General features: G+C 41.0%; 1 protein-coding gene across 1 annotated transcript; it reads right to left on the minus strand.

Annotated features, from left to right (window-relative positions):
- Positions 1-296: 296 nt before the first annotated feature.
- atad5a (ATPase family AAA domain containing 5a) lies at positions 297-20,748 on the minus strand. The gene is made up of 22 exons (XM_034089860.2): positions 20,336-20,748; positions 19,706-19,769; positions 17,855-19,590; positions 15,064-15,148; positions 14,772-14,936; positions 13,761-13,893; positions 13,167-13,409; positions 12,470-12,615; positions 10,115-10,265; positions 9,496-9,816; positions 8,840-8,936; positions 8,288-8,370; positions 8,067-8,203; positions 7,807-7,984; positions 5,874-6,041; positions 5,503-5,745; positions 5,332-5,396; positions 4,255-4,444; positions 3,660-3,787; positions 2,729-3,570; positions 1,574-1,732; positions 297-937 (listed from the first exon to the last, which is right to left on the minus strand). The coding sequence occupies exons 2-22, from the start codon at positions 19,757-19,759 to the stop codon at positions 859-861; spliced, it is 5,403 nt and encodes a 1,800-aa protein (XP_033945751.1). The 5' UTR covers positions 19,760-19,769; positions 20,336-20,748; the 3' UTR covers positions 297-858.
- Positions 20,749-23,796: the final 3,048 nt, after the last annotated feature.

Below are 23,796 nucleotides of genomic sequence, written 5' to 3' on the forward strand. Positions count from 1 at the left end.
GTCTCGCAGTTCATTAGTTGTATTAAGACAACACATGTTTACATTGCAAGTTTTCGGAAATGTTATATTTATATATGCAAATGCTTGTCTAAAGCTGACTTTTGGTGATTTTAGGAAAAAAGTAAAAATGCAAATAAACGAAGTTAGTAAAACTAAAATGTAATAGTAATGACTTTCCTCCACTTTTCTAACCCTATTGACCAGTGCATGAAACATGTTTTTGACTGTATTATCTCACCTCAAGCACATACACGCTGAGAGATCTATTAATTGAGTTGTTATAAACCTTTATTTGGTCAAAACAAAAATCCACTGTGAATGTGTACATATTTAAGGTTAAAAAACAAGCAAAAAATTACAAATAAAAAAAAGTCACTGTGTGAAGGTGATGTAGGTGAACTTGCGTGGAGAATAACAATGTATACCATCCTTTACAACCTCTATTTTACATGTGAATCCAATACAAATCTTCAATGAAACATATTTGCGCCTCAAAAGCAATTTCCAAAAGAAAATTATAAATGAGGCTTCTACGAATAAAACAACTGTACAAAAGCACACTCCAGCAGCGCTCAATATTACAAACATTATATAAAGTAGAACTCTTTAGTGCATTCTAAAGATGTGACAACATTTGAGGTGATTTAGCTGTGGCCCCTTCAGGTGAGAATACATGTTCTGTATTCAGTGAGTCAGTCATTTCCATCTTGGAATAAATATGTGGAAACCTCACCCAGCATCCATTGTGCACACGCACCTCTGACCAGGTCAGAATCATAAGAGACAAAGGGGCAGACAGAAAATACAAAAGAGTTCCAATTAAATAGCCAATTAATATGGAGCTTTCCCCTCAGTGGTTCAGGGGAAGTCTTCAGCCAGGAGCTGCAGAGTTGTCTTGTCTAGACCGAGGTGGATCGCCTCCAGGTAGTGCAGGAACCTAGAGGAGGGAAAAAACTGCTTAGAGTATTCTGTTTACACTTTAACACATGTATTTGTAGTCCATCAGTTATATGCACTTTGTGTCAAAATCAAATCCTACATCATAACTTTAAACCAAGCCCCCAGGAAGTGTGCCGGACACTGAGCCCAAAAACACTTTCTCCTGTTGAGTTACATTGGGAAAGAGACGTCTGTAAATCAGTATATATATTTTTTTAAACTAAATAAACGACCCAGTTAGAACACTTTTATAGCCCTTATTTATATCATTAGGTTTTAAAAGTTGTAAAATGCGCTAAAAGCTGAATCCAGATTTATTTTCTCTCCATTCATTCTACTGAGCCGAGAGCGGGAGATCAGAGGCGGGACTTCATGGAAAACTCAACTGTGCATGCTCTATGAGCGCACATACAGGTATTTGTGCTCTCGACAGCCAGGCATGATGGGTCATTTGTGAGGTTCTGCTCTCGACAGCGTCAGGCCATTTTGTCTTCATGAGCCAGAGCAGTTCTCATAGGACTGAATGAGGCCCTACCTCGGTCGTATTCAGTTCTTAAAATACATCCATGCTTTAAACCCAGACCCTAGTGCTTGTGGCCAAGTACATAGCTTATTATTGTTTTTGCATGCTCACCTTCGTTTAACCTTGCCCTGCTCCTTCAGCTGCTCTGATCTGCAGACGTTGCGGAGGGTGGGTAAATAATCCAGGGCAGCGGCTGGTCTGTTTCCCAGAGTACCAAAAACTCCTCTGAACATCAGACTGTCCATCACTTCCCTCCTCCGCTGGGCCATCCTGGAACACATCGAAACACTTATGCATGAGTCTATTTATGATGATCTAGGATTGCATTGTGGCATTGAAGCCCAAAAATCAAGTATATCTTATCTTAACTGGTCCTTATGAAAATAATAATAATAATAATACATTTGATTTATATAGCACACTTTAAAGACAAATGTCATCTCAAGGTTATGAGCCCCGCAACCCCTTCTGTAGCTTTGAAAATAATCTTTTATTTTTTTGCCACAAAAATAACATCATATCAAGACATTTTAAAAACATCAACAGATGTCCTTGAACTAATCTTTGGAGACAAGCACTTCAGCAGAGGAACTAACAACATATAAGATGACCCGGAGCAAAGATGGCAGGAAACGAGAGGATGCAAGTATAGCTTTTACAAATATATATAGTTATACACTTTACACATGGTGAGATCTCAATATTTGGGAAAGGCAAAGTGAAACATTTGTATTTATTATTTGTATGATTTATGGCATTACAACTATTGCACTAAAGACATTTTTGAGATATCCCCATTTCTAGCTGTTATTTTTGCTGTTTCCATAAGGAGTTGTATATTTTTGTGAAAAGGGTTCAGGGTGAGCTTTAGGGTTCAGAGGTTTAACTGGTCGGGGTTAGAAGGTGTTCATTCAGTGACCAATGTCGACCTTGCCCATGTTGACTACGCCACAGTAGGGCTGTGCGATTATGGCAAAAATCATAATCACGATTATTTGTCAATAATTGATATCACGATTATTAAAAACTAGTTGATTAAACAGTTGATTACCCTGTACTTTAAGCATAATTCAACTGAAAAACCAAAAAAATATTATAAATAATAATAACTACATTTATTATTATTTTTAATAAAAAATAATAATCGTTTTATTTCGTTGTTTTCGTAATCGATGCAAGCCAAAATCGTAATCGAGATTAAAATAGGATTAATTGCACAGCCCTACGCCACAGTGCATTAGTTTATAAATGACAGGCATCACTCACTGTGGTTGACAGGGGCCGTCCTGGGTGAAGCTGTAACCCTCACAATGAGCAGCTACAGGCAGGGTGAGCTCTGCCGCCGCCTGCTCTCCCAGCTCCCCCTGCAGCTGCTGGGCTCTCCTCCAGGCCTCCACTGCTGCGACCCGACACCTGTTGAAGCTCAGAGCCTCCACAGCGGCAGGGATCTCCATGATGCGCTCTGCTCTCATCCAGCTCTCACTGTCAGACTCCAGCCGCGACTCATCGGTCATCCCGTCTTTCAGCACCGCTCCCAGCGAGGACATATTTCTGCGCTCGTCACCCCCAACAAGCAAGGAGTCCATGTACGACATGTTGTCGAAAAAGTCAGCTATTGAGTCTAGACACTGCGAGATGGGGAGACTTTTTAGCCTCTCCTCTGGAGTCAGAGGCTTTCTCTTCACCTTCTGGGAAACCAACGTCTCCTTGACTTCCTCCTTCGCTTGAGGAGCGCCCTGCGGCTTGCAGAGGGATAGAAAGCCGTCTTCTGACTCCGAGTCGGAGTTCAGTCCGTCCCTTTCAGGTAGACAGTGCCGCTTCTTGTTCTTCTTCATTCTGTTGGACATCTTCACTGGACTGCTGTCTTCGGAGCAATCTGCAGACTCTGAGGTTTGTAGTATGTAGTATGTAGTATGTGATGGCAGCTCTTTTGGATCAGCAGGATGTTCTTGTGCTGCAGGGACAGATGGCTCTGGTTTGTATGTGGAGGTAGTCAGCTGTGTGTGTGGTAGAGGTAAGAGAGTCTCCATGTTGGAATAGAGCAGGTCCACTCCTCGATGCTTGCAGTGAGTCAGAAGCTCCCAGCGTAACGTCTCCTCGCCCGGACCCTGTTGACAACACATACAGGGTGAATCAAGGACTCAACTTGGTACATGTTCTTCATCTAAGCAGTGTATTAGGTAATGTAATGTTTTACCCTGAGCAGCTCCCACATGTCTCTCTCAGGCTCCACATTCAGAAGACCCAGCATGCTCTCTGTGCAGCCGCTTTCACAGGGAGGGAGAGTGACCCCTGCCGCCTCTTCATCAGCCTCTGGCTTTAGCTCTGCGAATGAGACGGAAAAATAACATCAGGTTAAAAAAAGTCATTTATAAAAATGATAACACATTTTCTACACAGCGGTTTACAAAATGACGAGAGATAGAAATCCAATTATGCTGTAAAAAAAATACTAAATGTAAAACTGTCACGGAGAAACAATACAAGTCAGTTCAAATCTAAAAATCAATAAAAAACCTGTTGCTGTGCGGATTGGGACCTTCAACTCATGCCATGGTAGCAAATGCTTGGTTGTAAGTCTAGACTTTGGTCAACAGAAAAAGCTCTTCTGTTCTATTTTACTGTGTGACTTGTAGCTAATCAGTTTATTGCTTTGCGAGTGATTTAAACGATTTTAGGCGGTGAGTGCAGAATAGGTAGTTATACAGAAGGGATGGAAAAGCCTATCTCCCTCCTGATCAAGAAGAAAGATTAAAGATGTTTTGACACACTAAAAAAGAAATAGAGCTCACCACTTTTGCCAGTGTGTGTCAGTGGCCTGGTCAGGTGGCGGCCTCCTGCGCTGCGCGTCCAGAACTGCAGCTGCAGTAAACTCTGCCTGATGTCGCATCCGTTGAGTCTGAGCAGAGCGCTGATGTCCGGGACGTCTGTCCTCACGTCCTCCGTCAGACACAACAGCTGCAGGAAGCTGCTCACATCCAACTGCACCAGGGAGAGAAGGACCAACACATAACTGACTGGTGCACAAACACTACATACATCTGACCTCTCGTACTTCATTTGCATCAATCAAATCAAAAACAATTATATTTGCAGATTACTCCAGCTAACAAATATTGGGTATTCCCAGAATCAATTAATATTTTTAGAAATAATAACTTTTCAGTTTGTTTATTTATTTAATATTGTTTACATTACTTTTTATAATTTTTACCTTCTTTTCATTTTATTTCTTTTCATCGTTATGCGGTTGAATTATTATTTCAGCCCTGGAAATTGCCTTGTAATATTTGTATTGATGTATAGGAGTGCATTTGTGTACTTGTACACCTGAACATATGGTGCTGATGTATATTCTGTGTATGTGTGAACATATGAATGTAAAGAAAGTCACTTGAAAATAAGTGTTCACAATGTTTATATTCATATATTATTATATGCCTATATTATTATTATTTATTTGCCAAGTACATGTGTACATATATATATTTGTATACAAAAAAAGTAGGTCAACTGCTATTGACATGTGCAGAAAATGACCCTATATCTAGTTTTCATGTATATATATATATATATATATGCATTTATTTATTTTTTTGCAGTTTTCTTTATACTCCTTCATTTCTATATGTTTTTGACGCAATAATGCCAATGTTATATTAGGATGATTCACGGGAGGGCTACTTCCCATAAGCTATGCTTCAGCCCTCCCGCTTCTACTCATTTTGTTTATCTTAGTGTGTATGAATTATATATTTTTCTTTTTTGGATGAATTAGTAGAATAAATAAAAAAATTAAAAAAATGAAATCACCACATTCAGTCAATAAGCCAAAACAAACAAACAAGGTTTAGAAACCATCCACTCACCATTGAGGGTGTTTTGAAAAGGATCTCTTCAAAGTCGCCATCGAACATGGAGCTGAAAGCAGGATCTACAAAACAGGCAGGATTAGATTTGAACTCAGAAGTCCCGACAGAGCGTAAATAAATAAACGCATAGCAAACTGTGAGTCATTTGACCTTTCTGCTTCTACTCACCGCTGGTGGTGAGGATAACTGGCCGCTTTGTAGTCGTCATAAAAGTCTTGATGGCAGCTAGAAACCCTGAGTCATCGTCAAAAATAACATCCACTTCTTCAAACAGGATCAGCGAGGTGGCCGTCTTCTTGCTCTGTTCTTCACTGTTCTTCTCTTTAGGGGTGGTAGCTGCTGCTGAATCCACCGCAGGGGCTTTGGGCTTGATGGCACATTCTTTTGCTTTGATGACTTTCTTGGAAGCAGCTATATGAAAAGATGGAGGAGAGAGAGAAAGAAATGATACAAATCTTACTATTAAAGCGCTGATAACTTTTCATGAAGGTTAAATCATCATATAAGTCGACAATTGACACATTGAAGGTGAAATGTACCCGTTTGTTCATTCTTCTTGGTGTTGGGTGTCTCCACATCGGTGGGTCGACCCATTTTGAAGAAGTTAGCTAAGGAGGTTGGAGCCAGGTTTCCTTTCCGAGCAACTCTTGGGGACTGCGGATGTTTCCTGGGAGAGGAAACCACCCTGCGAGGAGAGTTCAACTTTCCTGGAAGAAAAAAGAAAATAATCAGTGATCAACTTCCAAAACTTTTACGTAAACATTACATTCCATGTTACTTATTAGACGCTTTTGTCCAAAGCAACTTACATACTCAATACTGTGGGCAATCCCCACAGGAGCAATTTGGGGTGAAGTGTCTCAGGGACACACGACATGCTGACTGCAGTGGGGTTTGAACCTGTGACCCCCTGATCCGAACACCTACGGACAACCCACTATGCCACATGCCCCCCCCTAAACAATCAATATAGTAACTAAAACATCTTATTTCACTTTTAGGTTTTTGTCTTTAGGTTTTTTATTTATCACTACCAAAAAAAGGAGATAACAAGAATATCCATTAACTCTTGTGACATTTAGGGACTTTTGGTTCATAGCTTCAGACCTAATACGTTACATTTAAACTAGGGCTGTCAGTCGATTAAAATATTTAATCGCGATTAATCGCACATTTTTGATCTGTTCTAAATGTACCTTAGAGGAATATTTTTCAAGTTTTTAATACTCTTATCAACATATGAGTGGACAAATATGCTTTATGCTAATGTTTATTATCATTTGAACAATGTGGGTTTGCTATCCTGGCTCCAAAATGGTGGAATGAGCTCCCCATTGACATCAGGACAGCAGATAGCTTACACACCTTCCGGGGCAGACTGAAAACTCATCTCTTTCGACTCCACTTCGAGCGATAGAACTATTAACAAAGCACTTATATACTAATAAAGGACTGGCTTATCTAAAGCCAGTTGAGTAGCACTTGAAATACTTGGCTCTATGAAACCTGATGTTCTTATATGATTCTGTTTTCTTCAAGGTTGTGTCTTCCTGGTCGAATGTACTTATTGTAAGTCGCTTTGGATAAAAGCGTCAGCTAAATGCAATGTAATGTAATGTAACAATGACAAATATCCTCATGAATATTAAACACAACAACCTCTGAACATTACAAATATTCGCCTCAATTCAACCTGGAACCTCTCTCATATATGCTCGAACGGGAGCTGCCTGGACTCTGCAATGATGTTGCGCGCACGATTCGTGCTGAGTGTGCTGACTTTTCGTACAATGTCCCACTGTCTGGCTTCCTGCATAAAGTCAAGTGCTCGGCGCAGTTGTGGCGACATGTCGCTCCTCTGTTTTCATTTAAACAGCTTCTTATATCTGTTAGCGCAGCTAGCTAGCATCACATGCTAACAACAACAACAATGCACGTAAGGTCTCTCTCTCGCTCGCTCGGGCCACACATACACACACCCTCCCGGTCCTCCCGATGGCCAGTCGGGGCCTGCCGGTGAGCGTGGAAGTGTGGTCTGCCACAAGCGGGCAGCAGGAGCGGGGCTGTCAGCATCAGCTTGTAGATGGTATTTTAAACTCGATGCGCTCTGAAGCTACGGGGCGGCCGAGGAAAAAAGATATACACATGCCTTAATCGCGTTAAAATAATTAGTGGCGTTATTTTTTTTTTGTTATTAACACGTTAACTTGACAGCCCTAATTTAAACATTAAATTACATTTAAATATTATATCAGACCAAATGCTATTCAACAAAGCTCTTCAGCTCCGGTCTGATGTTAACCAACTGGGGTTGTTTTCTTCCTAGTATGTTCTGAAAGTGCACTCAAGTAGATTCCAAAAACAAATCATTTAAACTGTATGGTCATTCTCAAAGTTTCCCAAAATGTGCATAAAACACAACCCCCCAAATCCTTTAGCCCCGGTGCTATAAACGTGAGTGTCTGTACGTACTGGGCGAGGATCCAGGCTTGAGAGGGCCAGCGCTGCTGCTTGTGCTGTAGCTGTTGAAGTAGGTGGGTTTGTGTGCGTTGACCCCCTGACTGTCCACCTGGTGAGACTGAGTGGCTTCCTTCAGCTGGGACAGGATCAGACGGCCGCTGCGCTGAGACGAAGCATTCACCTCAAACACCTTGGAAGACCATAGAGGACGTAAGGAAGTGAAGACAATTCTTTCACAGATGTTACAGTTGTGTACTTTGAAGCTTCTGTACCTTGAAGCCCAGCTCCTGGGCACAGGCGTAGACCGCTGCAGTCTTCCCTACTCCAGTGGGTCCGGTGATGATCATCGTATTACACAACGTGTCCTCTCCATCCTGAGAGTCCTCCTCTCCGCAGTCCCACTCTGAGTCTGGACACAAAGAGCCACCATGCAGTCAGCACACCCATCCACCAGAGAGAAGTTATGAGGAGAACAAATGATCTAATCTCCTACCATTTCCACTTTCCTCCCGTTTCTTCTCTTTCTGATTTTTTCTCTCTTCCCGATCTGCACGAAGTTTCCATTCTTTCAGCCAGCTGAACATAAGAACAAAAACATGTAATATGAACCCAAAGTTCCTGAGACAATAACAGAAGTGGTCTCACACACATATAGTGCAAACTTGTGTAACTTGCAGTTACAATGAAAGAGATACAGTTTAAAGCAAATACAGTGTTTACGGTTCTTTAGGGCTGTTCAGCCTAGTTTGAAGCTTCATTCAAAACATGCTTTATCTGCAAAGAAAAGGGTTAGGCTACACTCATATTAATAGTATGGTACTATTTGCAGAATCGGATTCCATCATATTTTTCCTGTACCTAACTGCAGTCAAAAAAACTGCTCTCCCGCTTAATGAAGAGACAGAAAAGTTTGGACTTTGTTCAAAGATCTTTAATTGTGAAAACGACATAAATATGAAATTCAAAGTTCCATTTGAAATCATTAAAAGCTTAAAATTAAAAATAATATTTATTTAGTCAAATGAAAGCCGTTTCATCTCCTCACCTGTGCAGCCTCCTCACTGAAGCGGTGTTGCCGATGATGTCACTGGTGTGCTGGGGCTGATATTTGTCCGTCCAGAGCACGTCCTCCTTCATCACATCTGATCAACAAATCATTGGTTCATTACTGACAATGAAATGTACAGACAGCAACTGGATCAATTCAGCACCTATTTTAATAATGAGCACACAAATGATCTCCTTATATGTATGAAAGTTGTCATGCCAGTAACACATTTTAGACAAAAGTAACTATTTTCTATCTACTGAACTACACACGACAATAAATGAGCTCAGGCCTCCTCTTCCTTCCTCGGGTTCCAGGTGTTGTTTGGAAAAAGAAAATAGTTCTTGTATGAAATAATTTAACCAAGGTTTCAAGGATTACTTTGAGTAACAGGGTCGTGATTTCTGGAAAGAGACACTGCTTTTCAAACGTGTGTGTGCCATTTTGTTCCATTAAAAAGTAGGCACACATCTCAATGGGTGATATCTACCACATCTGGAAACTCGCACCAAAACAATCTAAACATAACAATAGCAATACAGGTAAGAGAAGGATTTTTTCTTTCTCCCATGGATTGATTTAAGGTTTGCACACTGAGTAGATAGAGATATCATTCAATCAGATGGGGGAGACCATGAAATGCAGTACCACACCTTTTTTCCCAGCGCTCTCTCCGACAGGCGAGTCACCGACCTCAACCACAGAGTCATCTTCAGACGGGGAGGCAGCACTTTTGGCTGAAGGCTTTGAGTTCTCATTCGCCGCGTCCTCTGTCCTCGATCTCTGAGCTCGTCTCGGGCGTCCTCGTCTTTTCGTTGGCTCGGGCTCTGAAACGATTTCCTTGGCACAGTTGGCGCGCTGCTTCTTGGCAAGCTTGGCGGTCGTTTCCCCCTCATCATCCCTCCTCTTCCTCTTCCCTACCACTGGTTCAGCGGGCGGTGTGGTGCTGGAGACTCTGGTTTCAGCTTCAGGGTCTAGTTAGTGACATGCACAGGATGTTGAGAATCTTTAGATTGATGTACTTATTTTGGCTCATTTGTAAACATGAATTTAACCGATTTGAAAATGTTGATATATGTAACATTCATGAACATTCAAGAAACTGTTCTTCCTGTAGATGCAGAAATACAGGGTCAATACTTAATGCAGTCAAGATGTTACATGACGTCAAGCTTTAACCCAGCCTGAAATAAACTGTTACTGCAACCTGATGCTTTGAAACTCAACATGTAAACTCTTGTCTCAAGTGAATGAACTCCCTGTCAGACTGACCTGAGGCCATGCACTGCTGCTGTTGGTCAGCGCGTCTCTTTAGGAAGCGAGAGAGGAACATCTCAACATCGAAGGAAGGGTTAGCGGTGCTGATCTCCTCCGTTAGAAGCCGGCGAACACTTTCAGAGATCTCAGGCCTCCAGCCAGAACCCTTCAAAGAACAAATGTACTTTTATTTAATACTGGGTCTGCTGGTTAACCCCACTGTAGCTGGATGGATACAAAGTTATAATCAAACACTACAAAGCACACTTATTGTAGACAAATGAGCATTTAAAGGAAACATGTCATGGCCATTTCCACTGATCATAATTCCATTGTTGAACTAGTCCATGCATTTGTTACTTCAAGGCTGGATTATTGTAACTCTTTATTATCAGGGAGTACCAAGAAGTCAGTCAAGTCGCTTCAGCTGATTCAAAATGCTGCGGCTCGTGTACTAACCAGAGTTAGGAAAGGGGACCACATTACTCCTGTTCTGGCTGCCTTACACTGGCTCCCTATAGAACACAGGATAGAATTTTAAATTCTTCTTCTCGCCTACAAAGCCCTTAATGGGCAGGCGCCATCTTACCTTAAAGAACTCATTATACCCTACTGTCCTACTGGGGCATTGCGTTCCAAGAATGCAGGGTTGTTGGTTGTTCCTAGAGTCTCTAAAAGTACAATGGGAGCCAGAGCCTTTTCTTATCATGCTCCACATTTGTGGAATCAGCTTCCAGTTTGTGTTCGGGCGGCAGACACCCTATCCATTTTTAAGAGTGCGCTTAAGACCTTCCTTTTTGATAAAGCTTATAGTTAGGGCTGATTAGATTCAGCCCCTAGTTTTGCTGATATAGGCTTAGTTTGTCGGGGGACATCTTACTTCTTCCTTCTCTCTGTCTGTACCCGTGTACACTCATGTTCCGATTAACCCAGCTTCCCCAAATGTCTTTCTTTTTGGTGTCTATATACGCCGGGATCCGGAGTCATGGATGATCCTGCGGTCCTGTGTCCTGCATCGCGAGCCCTGGATCTTGAGTCGTGGCTGTGGTCCTGGATCATCGGTCCTGGATGGATATCCTCGTGGATTCATCTTCCTATTATACACACATGCATTTCCAAACATTTGGACTACCTATGTTGCAAATGTATTATCTTTTCAATTTACACACAGCATCTATTGCACGTCTGTCCATCCTGGGAGAGGGATCCCTCCTCTGTTGCTCTCCCTGAGGTTTCTCCCATTTTTCCCTTTAAGCTGTGGGTTTTCCTCCGGAAGTTTTTCCTTGTATGATGTGAGGGTCTAAGGACAGAGGGTGTCGTATTGTCACACTGATATTCTGTACACACTGTGAAGTCCACTGAGACAAATGTAACATTTGTGATATTGGGCTATATAAATAAACATTGATTGAAGTCTACTAGAATAGATTTATATTGTGCAATTTTCTAAACTCACATTGGTTTCTCAAACAGCATCTCTGTAAACTATGTGTATTCACTGAATTTCACTCTCTGCCTTTAACGGCTCGTTGGAGCTCCAATAGCTCCAGCCCCCACCCTCCCTGTGAGCATAGTGTGCTCTGATTGGTCGGGACGTTGTGAATTGCGCTGAGCTCCGTGGAGGTGTCGTTTCCTTGTTTAGCGATACACAGCGAAACACAGCCAAACTCACCCTGAGCACACACAAAGTCACAGCCGAAGTAAAAACAATAAGTGTGGCTTGATATTGAGTAAGAAAAAGGTTGATAAACGCTGTGAGAATGGGTCTGCAGAGAGAATCTCACCGCGATCCCAACTGTCTGTTATCAGCCTGCAGCCAGGGAGGAGAAATCAGCAGAGCTGCCTGCACTGTGTGTGTGTGTGTGTGTGTGTGTGTGTGTGTGTGTGTGTGTGTGTGTGTGTGTGTGTGTGTGTGTGTGTGTGTGTGTGTGTGTGTGTGTGTGTGTGTGTGTGTGTGTGTGTGTGTGTGTGTGTGAGAGAGAGAGAGAAAGTCCGTGGATTGGTCAATTTGGACCAATCAGCGGGGGCTTAGCGTAACGGCTCCACGGATTGGTCCATTTCGTTCCGGGTACGGTTGACATCATGCCCTACCCGGAAGAATCAAATGGACAGTGACGTATCTCCAACGAGGCGTTTTGGGGAGGTATTTTCTGTGTTAGAGTTTACTCGCTACAGGGTGTACTTTGAGGGTTTTTGACTCTGCAGACCGTTTACATGCATAAAAACCTTCATAACACACAAGGGGACGGGTAATAACCGGAAAAGCATGAAATGTCTCCTTTAAGCCTTTTAAATTATTTGTAAAAACAACACAGCTATACTTGCAGAGAGGTAGTAATTTTAAACCAGATATAAATAAATACAGCATACCCGTTGGCAAAAGGCTCTTGGGTCTGGTTGTGTCTTCACACAGAGGGAGCCGCTCACAGGTGGAGGGTTTGATGTTTGGCTCCAAAGCTCTTTCAGGTGACACAGTAACGAAGACTCGGGCCATAGTAAACTCCAAAGGGGGCAGTCTGTCAAAACACAACAAAAACAGGTTTTAATCGTCCCTGTCTTGATTCATTATCAACTTACCACTCATTATTAACAAAAATAATAATACATTAAGTCATATATGTAAGTAAAAGCAGCAATATTACAGTGTAGACATTTTCTGTTGCCGGTTAGAGTCCTGCATTAGAAAGTATTATCGTCTAAATGTATTTATAACTACAAAAGTAAAAGTATTTGCACCATTTAGCTTTTGGACAAATGGCTCATTTCGGAAGAATGTATATTATATAATTGAATTCAAGTTATCAATACTTTAATGTGTTGCAGCTGCTGAAGGTAGGGCTATTTCTTTAGGGGTAGTTTGTGATGTCTAAAACGAGATCATTTGAATGCAATTGTAATCTGTACAAATAAATCATGATGTAAATGATGTTTCGCATTATTAATCCATACACTTATAAGTTATCAAATAAATAATGTGAGGTGAGATTAAAATGTGTCTCTGAAATGAAGTGTAAGAAATGTCAAATGGAGATGAAAGTCTTTGTATGTCTGTGAAGGAACAGCTCACCTTGTGGTTGTTGCTGGATGTGAGTAACAGTCTGAAAGGAGGAGCAGGACAGCGAGTAGGCCTCTCTGGTTGCAGTTGTCTTGGCGATCTGTTTCCTGAAGGTCTCGGGCAGGCCGCTCTTTAAGAAATCTCTGCGTGCCCTGAACTGCTCGTCATCCTGGGAGTTTTCAGAGCCGCTCTCATCAAAGATGGAAATCACTGCGGGGACCTTCTTCTCTTGGACCAGCGCGGCCCCTTTGGAGCCTTGGAGGAAGAAAAATACCGCACCATTAGAAGACATTTCTATTGTTTGTGGTAAAGGTTAGGGCTGCTCAATTAATCATATTTTAATTGCAATTACGATTATGGCTTGCAACGATTACGAAAACAACGTAATCAAAATAAAACGATTATTTTTTCACCATAATCCATGTTTTGATGCTCAAAGAATAAGTAACGTTTTGGATGTAAATATGAATCAGATGATTACACACCAATGTTTCCAAGTCGGTGGTTATGGATTTAGCCACTTTCTGGTGGTTCATTTTGTATTCGGAGAGATTTAAAAAAAGAAATGCTGAACAGAAAACGGTGATTCAAAATACGAAAGACTACCTGGGCTAGTCTTGGCAGATGAAGCTTTCCCCAGAACTTCATTCAGACTCCGTAAATGCTTCTTGCTTTTACTCTTTTCTTTTGCCTTCTGAGGAGTGGCCGTCTGTTCGTTCTCCACGCAGATGACAGAGTTCTGAAACAACAAAGATAAGAAAAACAAGTGAATACACAAATTAAGTTTTGGCGTACATTTTTTATAAAGTTGTCCCATTGTGGAAGTCCCTAAATGGCCCAAGTGTTTATGTACAGCTCATGGGGCGACTGTTCAAATATGATCAAATGGTTTTATTGCTCATTACGTTTAGAAATCCCAAATAAGAGTGAAACACTTATTCTACACCATGCCTTATTAAGCTGCTTTGCCATTGAGGGTTGTGTGATTGCATATGCTTCATATTGGGCTAAAATGCACTTTCTCAAAGGAAGGACAACTGATGGTGCTAAAAGATTTGATGGTGTATAATAAATTGTGCATGTTTCAACAGGGTCAATGTAACTGTAATAAGGTTGCTACCCTAATGTGTGCTAGTCTGTATTTATGCATTCATGTTAGGGCTGCTCGATTATGGCAAAAATCATCATCTCGATTATTTGGGTCAATAATTGATATCAAGATTATTAAAAACGATTATTCATTTACTTTGAAAACATCAATTTATTGATAAAAAAAATGTGAACAGTATGTTTTTAACAGTTGATTACCCTGAACTTTAAGTATAATTCAACTGAAAAACCAAAAAAAAAAAAAGTTTTATTTCGATTATGTTGTTTTCATAATCGTTGCAAGCCAAAATCGTAATTGCGATTAAAATACGATGAATTGAGCAGCCCTAATTCATGTACAATTGAAAAATGGAAAGATAACACACAATGTGAAATAATAAAAAGATCCTGCATGTACGTTTATCTGATCATCATCGTCATGGCGTTTCATTGACTCTTCATGTGTATATATAATGTAAACCATCCCCTTCACTACAGTGCGATTCATCCTGTGGCCTTTCACTGTACCTCGTCTTCACAGTAGATCTTCTTGTCGTAGGAGGCGGCCTCAGTTCGAGACGAACGCCTTAAGGTGCACTTCTCCTTGACGGCAGTTTTTTTACTCTGCTGAATCACTTTGGCTTTCTTCACCAACTTCTTTGCCTGCTTCCTTGTTTTAGAGTCCTTTGATGGCTGAAAGAAATAAAACCATTCCTTCATCATCTAAAGCCCACATTAAAAAATATTCAAATGTGTTTTTCCATTTGGTAATAAATTCATTACATTTATTGATCTGTAAAAAAAACACAATTGTACTTACTTTAGTAGCTAAAGAGGTGTTGCTGCTACTTTCACTGTTAGCCTTGGACTTGGGAACATTTCTATGGACTCTGGTAAATCTGATCCTTTTGAAGAAAACAACAACATTGAATTAAAACGGCAACCTTTAAAAAAACATTACATTACATTGCATTTAGCTGACGCTTTTATCCAAAGCGACTTACAATAAGTGCGTTCGACCAACAAAATACAAACTTGAAGACAACAGAATCATATAAGTACATCAGGTTTTATAGAGCAAAAACATTTCAAGTGCTACTCAACTGGCTTTAGATAAGCCAGTCCTTTATTAGTATATAAGTGCTTTGTTAATAGTTCTATCGCTCTAAGTGGAGTCGAAAGAGACCACACATACAGTGGGGCAAAAAAGTATTTAGTCAGCCACCAATTGTGCAAATTCTCCCACTTAAAAAGATGAGAGGGCTGTAATTTTCATCCTAGGTACACTTCAACTATGAGAGACAGAATGGGGGAAAGAATCCATGAAATCACATTGTAGGATTTTTAATGAATGAATTGGTAAATTCCTCGGTAAAATAAGTATTTGATCACCTACAAACAAACAAGATTTCTGGCTCTCACAGACCTGTAACTTCTTTAAGAGCCTCCTCTGTCCTCCACTTGTTAACTGTATTAATGGCACCTGTTTGAACTTGTTATCAGTATAAAAGACACCTGTCCACAACCTCAAACAGTCACACTCCAAACTCCACTATGGCCAAGACCAAAGAGCTGTCAAAGGACACCAGAAACAAAATTGTAGACCTGCACCAGGCTGGGAAGACTGAATCTGCAATAAGTAAACAGCTTGGCGTGAAGAAATCAACTGTGGGAGCAATTATTAGAAAATGGAAGACATACAAGACCACTGATAATCTCCCTCGATCTGGGGCTCCACGCAAGATCTCACCCCGTGGGGTCAAAATGATCACAAGAACGGTGAGCAAAAATCCCAGAACCACACGGGGGGACCGAGTCAATGACCTGCAGGGAGCTGGGACCAAAGTAACAAAGGCTACCATCAGTAACACACTACGCCGCCAGGGACTCAAATCCTGCAGTGCCAGACGTGTCCCCCTGCTTAAGCCAGTACATGTCCAGGCCCGTCTGAAGTTTGCTAGAGAGCATTTAGATGATCCAGAAGAGGATTGGGAGAATGTCATATGGTCAGATGAAACCAAAATAGAACTTTTTGGTAAAAACTCAACTAGACGTGTTTGGAGGAGAAAGAATGCTGAGTTGCATCCAAAGAACACCATACTGTGAAACATGGGGGTGGAAACATCATGCTTTGGGGCTGTTTTTCTGCAAAGGGACCAGGTCGACTGATCCGTGAAAAGGAAAGAATGAATGGGGCCATGTATCGTGAGATTTTGAGTGACAACCTCCTTCCATCAGCAAGGGCATTGAAGATGAAACGTGGCTGGGTCTTTCAGCATGACAATGATCTCAAACACACCGCCCGGGCAACGAAGGAGTGGCTTCGTAAGAAGCATTTCAAGGTCCTGGAGTGGCCTAGCCAGTCTCCAGATCTCAACCTCATAGAAAATCTTTTGAGGGAGTTGAAAGTCCGTGTTGCCCAGCGACAGCCCCAAAACATCACTGCTCTTGAGGAGATCTGCATGGAGGAATGGGCCAAAATACCAGCAACAGTGTGTGAAAACCTTGTGAAGACTTACAGAAAACGTTTGACCTCTGTCATTGCCAACAAAGGGTATATAACAAAGTATTGAGATGGACTTTTGTTATCGACCAAATACTTATTTTCCACCATAATTTGCAAATAAATTCTTTAAAAGTCAGACAATGTGATTTTCTGGATTTTTTTTCTTCTCATTTTGTCTCATAGTTGAGGTATACCTATGATGAAAATTACAGGCCTCTCATCTTTTTAAGTGGGAGAACTTGCACAATTGGTGGCTGACTAAATACTTTTTTGCCCCACTGTATGCATAAACACACCTGGAACAGAACAGTCTGTTGATAAATGCTAAGTTTATGAAGGTTATGATGTTCAGTTTTAGCACAAACTGTGTTTATGAAAGATGTTTACGTATGATGAATTTCAGAGAATGTCGTTTTCAGTGCTGCTCAATTATATTTGAGTGATAAGTGTTTCTATAATTGTTCTATTCTGTCTATACAATGAGAGTACTCTAAACAACAGAAACCCTTTCCTGTATGATCCAATATTATTCAACAGCACCACAAACTACATCCTTAAAAAGGTAGGGTAGGTAAGAATGGAGAAACCAGCTCGAGTGCACTATAATTTGAAAGTACACAACCGGAAAAAATCTGCCCCTTCCTTCAGACTTCCTTACAGAGCCCCTCCTCCAACACACACGAAAGCGCACATGACCAATGAGGGCACGAGATAAGTTTGTGCACAGATGGAAGGCTGACAGGCAGGTAGGCCATCCAGTTACTTTAGCCGGGCCGGCTCAGATGATTGGTCGTGCTTTTTACAGCGCCACGGCTTCCACAGATGAATTATTGTTAAGTATTCTATTTATTGTCAAAGCATTTCATATATTCATTGTAATCGGGATGTTAAGAGCATTCCATGGAATATAACAAAGTGTTTCTGAAGAGAATTACCTACCCCACCTTTAAGTGTTCATGCAGTTGAATCTAGACCTCTTTAAAACAGTTTCACTAAGAGACCAAAAATGACAACCTTCGTGAAAGTAAATCAGTTACAGGTGTGTATAAATGCATGTGTAACAGTACATACATACAATCATAAATAAATAATCATCATCATTCACCTTATTGGACTTTCTTGTGTGTCAGGTGGGCACACAACCTCCGATAAGAAGACTCCATGTTTGGACTTGCGTGTCTTTGAGGTGGAAATATGTGCAGGGCTGTCCGCAGCAGCATCCTTTGACTTGTTTCGTTTCTTGGTTTTCCTGATAGGGGATGTTGGGGGGGCTTCGGGAGCTTGCCTTACTGCCCCCTCTCTCCTGGATCTCCTCGCTTCTGGGACGGAGGGAGTTGAAGTGATGGGAGGCTCATCATCAACCTCAACAACTATGGCTGCTGTTTCTTCAGCTTCAGCAGCAGCAGGTGGAGCATCCTTTTCTTCTTTAGCTTTCTTTCTGCCTTTTCTTGCTTGTTTCTTTTTAGCCACTTTATTTTCTTGCATAGCAGCAGGGACTTGCTCAGCAGAGGCTGGAGTTACTTCTTCAGCAGCTTTGTCTGCATCATCTGCAGCTTTCTCTCCAGCTTGCTTCTGCTTGCCCTGGCTCTTTCCAGGCTTGCTTTTGGACCCATCCAGACCGGGCTGTTTGAAGGCAGCCATGAACTGCTTCTTCACTGCCTCGCTGCTCCTTGGTGTGGATTCACTCTCGATCACAGCCAGCTCCAAGTCTTCCTCTTGAAGAACCACGTTAGATTTACGCTTGACAGTCAAAGAGGCAAAAGGAAGTTGGTGTCCGGACTCTGTGTGAGGAGACGATACAACCTTTGCAGGGCTCATCTGACCTTTTCTCCTGTTGAAGATTGTAGCTAACTTTCCTCCTGCCTTCGCTACTTCGTGTTTAGGTGAGACTACATGCACCTCTGCCTGGATGGTGACAGTTCGGGGCGAGACATGGAAAGGTGACACCCCTGAAATAACATTTTCCTCTGCTTTAAGGATCTCCATTTGGTCAGGGGCTATTCCTTCTGCCTCAGGTGTGATTTTACTTGCATCTTCTTTGTCCTCTGCACCCCTCCTCTTGTCCTGGTTCCGCACAAATTCCTCAAAGGAGACCGTGACAGTGCTGTGGTTTAACTGAGAGGCCTCATCCAAATTGACCTCCATACTAACATCACACAAGGGGCTCTCGTTCTCCTCTGGTTCCGAGTGCTTCGCCTTCTTAGTATTCCGTGCCACAGTTTTGACTCGTTTTGCTTTATCTTTTGATGGTACAATTGGAGATAATTCAATACCAATCAGTTCCAGATTAGGTTCGACACCGTTTCCACATTTGGAACCATCTTCTTCAGCCTGCTCAACACTGACAGTCTTAGTGGTATTACTCTCCCATTCCCCCCCAGTGATATAGGCCTCAGCACTAAGCTGGGCGATCAGGGCTGCTGTATCACTGCCAAGAACACCACAGCTGCTGATGGTTTCTGATGCTGAGTCTCTGCTTTCATGTTGTTCTTCTACAATCAGGCAGCTTGGTTCCTCTGTAAAACTTATGGTTTCAGCCTCCACAAGTTTTCTTGCAACTTTGCTGGCCTTTCTAGTCCGTTTCTGTGATGGCTTTTTCACTGCTGCCTGTGGGCTGGTGTGTTTTCCAGCAGGTTGAGAAGTCCGACAGTTCTCTTTTGACAGTTCAGGTGAGCTGGTCTTTTCTTTAGAGGACGGAGCCTTACGGTTAAAGTAGTCCATGATGTTGTTGGAGCGCGGAGGTGAAAAGGGTTTCTCCTCAGGCTTGGGCACAGGAGAGAAGTAGTTTTTGATCGTCTTGACAACAGGACTGCTGCCATCTTTGTGAGATTTCTTGCAAGACTGTAAAAGGAGTGACAAAATTATCAACTACATAATGCAAAAGGAAATAATAAGAACACTTCCCAAAAGCTGCTTTGCATTTTAGATATGGGACAGATCTGTGTCATAGACATACCTGGGTGTCAAAGTCCTCAATGACAGATGCCATAGCCACAACACCAGCCATCATTTGAAGAGACCTAAATCAAAAAGGGAAATACTGTTATGTGCTTGGAGAATATAGAGAGGAACTCTAATTATATTCAAATGAGTACAGTGGTCTAAATCCCATGCCATAAAAACGAGTTGCCCTGAGAAGTTAGGAAGCTTTATCAAAAGTAACACGGCAATTATTATTATTATAGATTTCAATAATCTTTCTTGCTTCAACAGAAAAGTGAAAAAACACAACACTGTAATGTAAAAATGTATTTGGATGTTTCAAATAAGAATATACAAATGATCAAATCAATACATTTTAATGTTAGTCAATTTACCGCCATGGTATCCGACAGTGTAAACAGTCCTACACAAAACAGTACTGTAAAAAAGCAATAATACCAAACAATGCAGGAAGTTAGTTTTAGTGAAGCAAAGTCAGTATGAAGTGTTTATAAACAGCATATTAGTATAAATCGTATAGGCGTCACGGACAGCCAGTAACAGCTGACATTAGAATCATCATGGCGCCCTGTGCCTAACTGCTTCTTCCTCCAGTGTTTGTGACAAATGACGAGCAAGTATACAAATAAAGGAAACTACTTACCAATAAAAACAGAACCTTCTGCAACTTCGTCTTCTTCTTTCTCTTACTTATTCACCTCCCCGAGAATGTGAACAAACAGTATAAATTCATTGTGTGAGACGGACAGCTGTGTGTGTTGCCACCAGACTTATAAATGTCTCTGTAAAACAACAAGCTAGCAGACTTCAATGGAAGCTACTTTCAAACACACTCCACTCCTCACAGCTTCCAAAAGTGGTCCAAACATTTCCAACATGTCAGCGACGGACATATTAAAGCACCAAGGAAAGCGTTAAACGATTATAATCTCCATTGTTTCCGAGTAAGGTTTCAAAAACATGTTTCTTCTTGACGTATTTTGCTCTTTCAAAAACGCGCCAGATTACTAGTGAATGAAGAGCGCCAAATATACGTGACCTTTGGCATGACCCATTTCCACCAATCACACAAGAGAACATCTCTACGTCAACGCCGGACGTTGTTTGCCCATAATAAAGATGGCGGGTGGGGAAGCATTTTAATAGAGAGGGGAAAGTGACAGTCCCCTCTGCTGGCTGCGACAATTTAGTGATGACTCAAAATGATGATACGTTGTCATTATAAATAAATCCGAAGTACTGAGATTTTTCATTTAAAATGAGAAATTCCAAAGTGTAAAAATACTCTGTTACAAGTAAAAGTAATGCGTTCAAAAATATTGTTTAAGTAGCCTAGGTCTTTGCCTTTGGGTGTCTACATACAATAAGCAGCCTGTATGCATCTTAATATACGTAGACTATGGCAAAAGTAAAATAATCCTATTAATTATTCAAAAGGTGTCCATTTAAGATAAAATTAATTATATGAGTGTATTTATAATCCGTGTATCTACCGTCCAATTGTTTTTCTTTATTAAACACGTAAACGGAAGAGCGTCTGAGAGACGTTTTTGCTTTTTGCGTCCTTGGAGCGAGAGGCGGGGCGAAACTCACGGAAGTGATTTCAAAACAAAAGCACTCGTTTGCTAAAATCACACTTTGTCAGTATCCTGCTGAAGGAACGGTGATTATTATAAACAAGGTGAATTTAGCGATCACAACGAAAACGGCCAAGACACATATTGAGCCCAGAAAATGAATGTTATTAAGGCTGTAAATATAATAAGCCTATGTCTAAAATGGACAACATTGTTAGGAGATTTAAACTATACAGCGGTTCCGCCTCTCGCGTTTGTTTTTTCAAATCAGCTGCTCTTCATTTGTCCTGCTATATTTGACGAGTGATACAAATATGTTTTACCACAAGTTCTTAAGAAAACTGACACTGTTGGACTCGGTTCTAGTTTGACTTCTACCAGAAATAAAATGAAGTACTTTTACTGTGTACTTTGTGAGTAATCCTCTGTCAAAGTCCCCTCCATAGTACATAATGCATGTTTTTCTGCTATATCTTTGATGAATGATACAAATATAATTTTACCATTAGTTCTTAATGAAATTGATACTGTTTGACTTTGTATTAGTTAGCCTACTACTTACAATACATTGAAGTACTTTTACTGTGTACAAAGTCCCCTGCTGAGAACAAAATCAAGCCACTTCTGCTAAGTTTGATGAGGGAATTATTTTTTGTTGCCATTAGTTCTTCGTGAGATTGAACCTGTTGGACTCAGTACTAGTGAAACTACCCCCACAAGTAGGCTACTATGAAGTACTTACTGTGTACTTTTCCAACAATCCTCTGTCAATGTCCCCTCCTGAGTACAAGAATGCATGTTTCTCTGCTATTTTGAATAAGCGTTAAAAATGAGACTGTTGGACAGAGTATTTTAAGAGGATGGTAGACTGCACACTGACCCACTCTGTCACTCTTGTTGGCCTCTTATGATGCTGCTGTCTTTTAATATATGATTATTCCTCCGCCGCTAGTTCGTACCTCGCAGATTCTTCAGTCTCATTCCATCAGTCCCAGTCAACGCCTCCAGCACACTTCCAGTGTCTGACTCCATATGATATTGTCCTGATGCTGTAAGGGTGATGCCCCATGATCACACAGTGCCAAGGACCTCATATTATGTCTGTCATTAATGTTACATCACCCATTATAACAATTTTCTTTCCTTTTTCTCTTCTCTTAACTGAATAGCCCTGTCTTTAAGTATAACCCAATGTAAAGTCTTTTTCCTCCACCATTTTAAGGCTTCAAAACAGGCATTTTTACTGTATGTGTTTGGAGAAATGACACAATCAATGGCCCAGAATTGTACTTTATAAACTCTGGATCTTGTGGTGCTTGAAAAAATACACACTGGTTAAGCCGGCCAGATTATATATGCCTTTTTTGGAGCCCTTTTTTGCAATATTTATTAAAATGTCACTAGTTATTTAAACAAACCACTATCTGAGGATAATACAAGCAACCATAACACACCCTTTACTAGAGCCATTGAAGCCCATGAAGAATGTATCCTTTCACAAATCTTTTCAAGTTAACATTTAAAATATTCTTCATTTGCAGTATTTTTTTAAAAAAGTGTTCAGAAAGACTGCATCAATTATATATATATATATAATATCAATATTTTTATTAACTAACCAAAGTCAATTTAAAGGAATGGTATGCTCATGACACTCATTTTTTAAAAATTATCATCCGATAAAACAGACCAGTCTCTGCCAGTCTCTCTCTTTTTTTTTTTTAATCCGATGACATTATCAGTGATTTTAAACTGATTATATACCGAAATAACATCAACACTGTGGGCGCCGCCATTTCCCGGACGTGACGTAATCCATGCGTTTGGTTTTCGAAGACACTTGATCTCCATGTTATTTACTGTAGTTTCTCTATTCAAATATGCCTCACTGTATCGCGAAATATTGCCATAATTCGGATAGGAACAATCCACGGAATGCTCGGTTCCATCTGTTGCCAAAAGGTAAGCGTAAGAAGTACATTCGGAGGCAGTGGCTAGCGAAATGTGGCCGGCCCGAACCGAGAGATTTACAGGCTCATGTATGCAGCGAACATTTCACATTTCCGGACGACTACTCTGAGAGTATGATCAAACATAACATGGGATTTAAAGAACAACCATTACTCAATGGAGATGCAGTACCATCGGTCTTTCTGGTGTCATCACCGACCAGGACACCAGTTCGGCCAGTTAAGAAATCGCCCTCTGCAAGGTATGTTATAGCGCATTTCCATTGCAGCGGCTAGCCCCGTTTTAACGTCCTTTAGCGTCCAGGCCAGGACAGTTTTTGGTGGCCTTTTACATATAGCGTAGTACCGGTGTTGTGTCACATTATGCCTCCCCGTCATGAAATGCCCCCCTTGTCACGGGAACGCGCATTTCTAAATGATACGTTTACGCCTCTAAATGACACGTTTACACCATAGGTTTACACCTTAAAAAGATGTTTAAAACGAAAAGTAAACGTTCAGGGGTTTTATTAATGGTAATATTCAGACTGTGAGTTGTTTAACTTTCGCTCCGTATT

Source organism: Pseudochaenichthys georgianus, chromosome 8 (genome assembly GCF_902827115.2).
Source record: "Pseudochaenichthys georgianus chromosome 8, fPseGeo1.2, whole genome shotgun sequence".
Classification (NCBI taxonomy): domain Eukaryota; kingdom Metazoa; phylum Chordata; class Actinopteri; order Perciformes; family Channichthyidae; genus Pseudochaenichthys; species Pseudochaenichthys georgianus.

What these genes read in the sequence shown, in the direction of transcription:
- atad5a (XM_034089860.2), bottom strand. Translation starts at nt 19,759, where the DNA reads ATGATGGCTGGTGTTGTGGCTATGGCATCTGTCATTGAGGACTTTGAC. An exon ending in GCAGCAGTGCATGGCCTCAG is followed by an intron (nt 9,817 to 10,114) that starts GTCAGTCTGACA and finishes GTCACTAACTAG; the next exon opens with ACCCTGAAGCTGAAACCAGA. An exon ending in TCAGTGAGGAGGCTGCACAG is followed by an intron (nt 8,371 to 8,839) that starts GTGAGGAGATGA and finishes TCTTATGTTCAG; the next exon opens with CTGGCTGAAAGAATGGAAAC.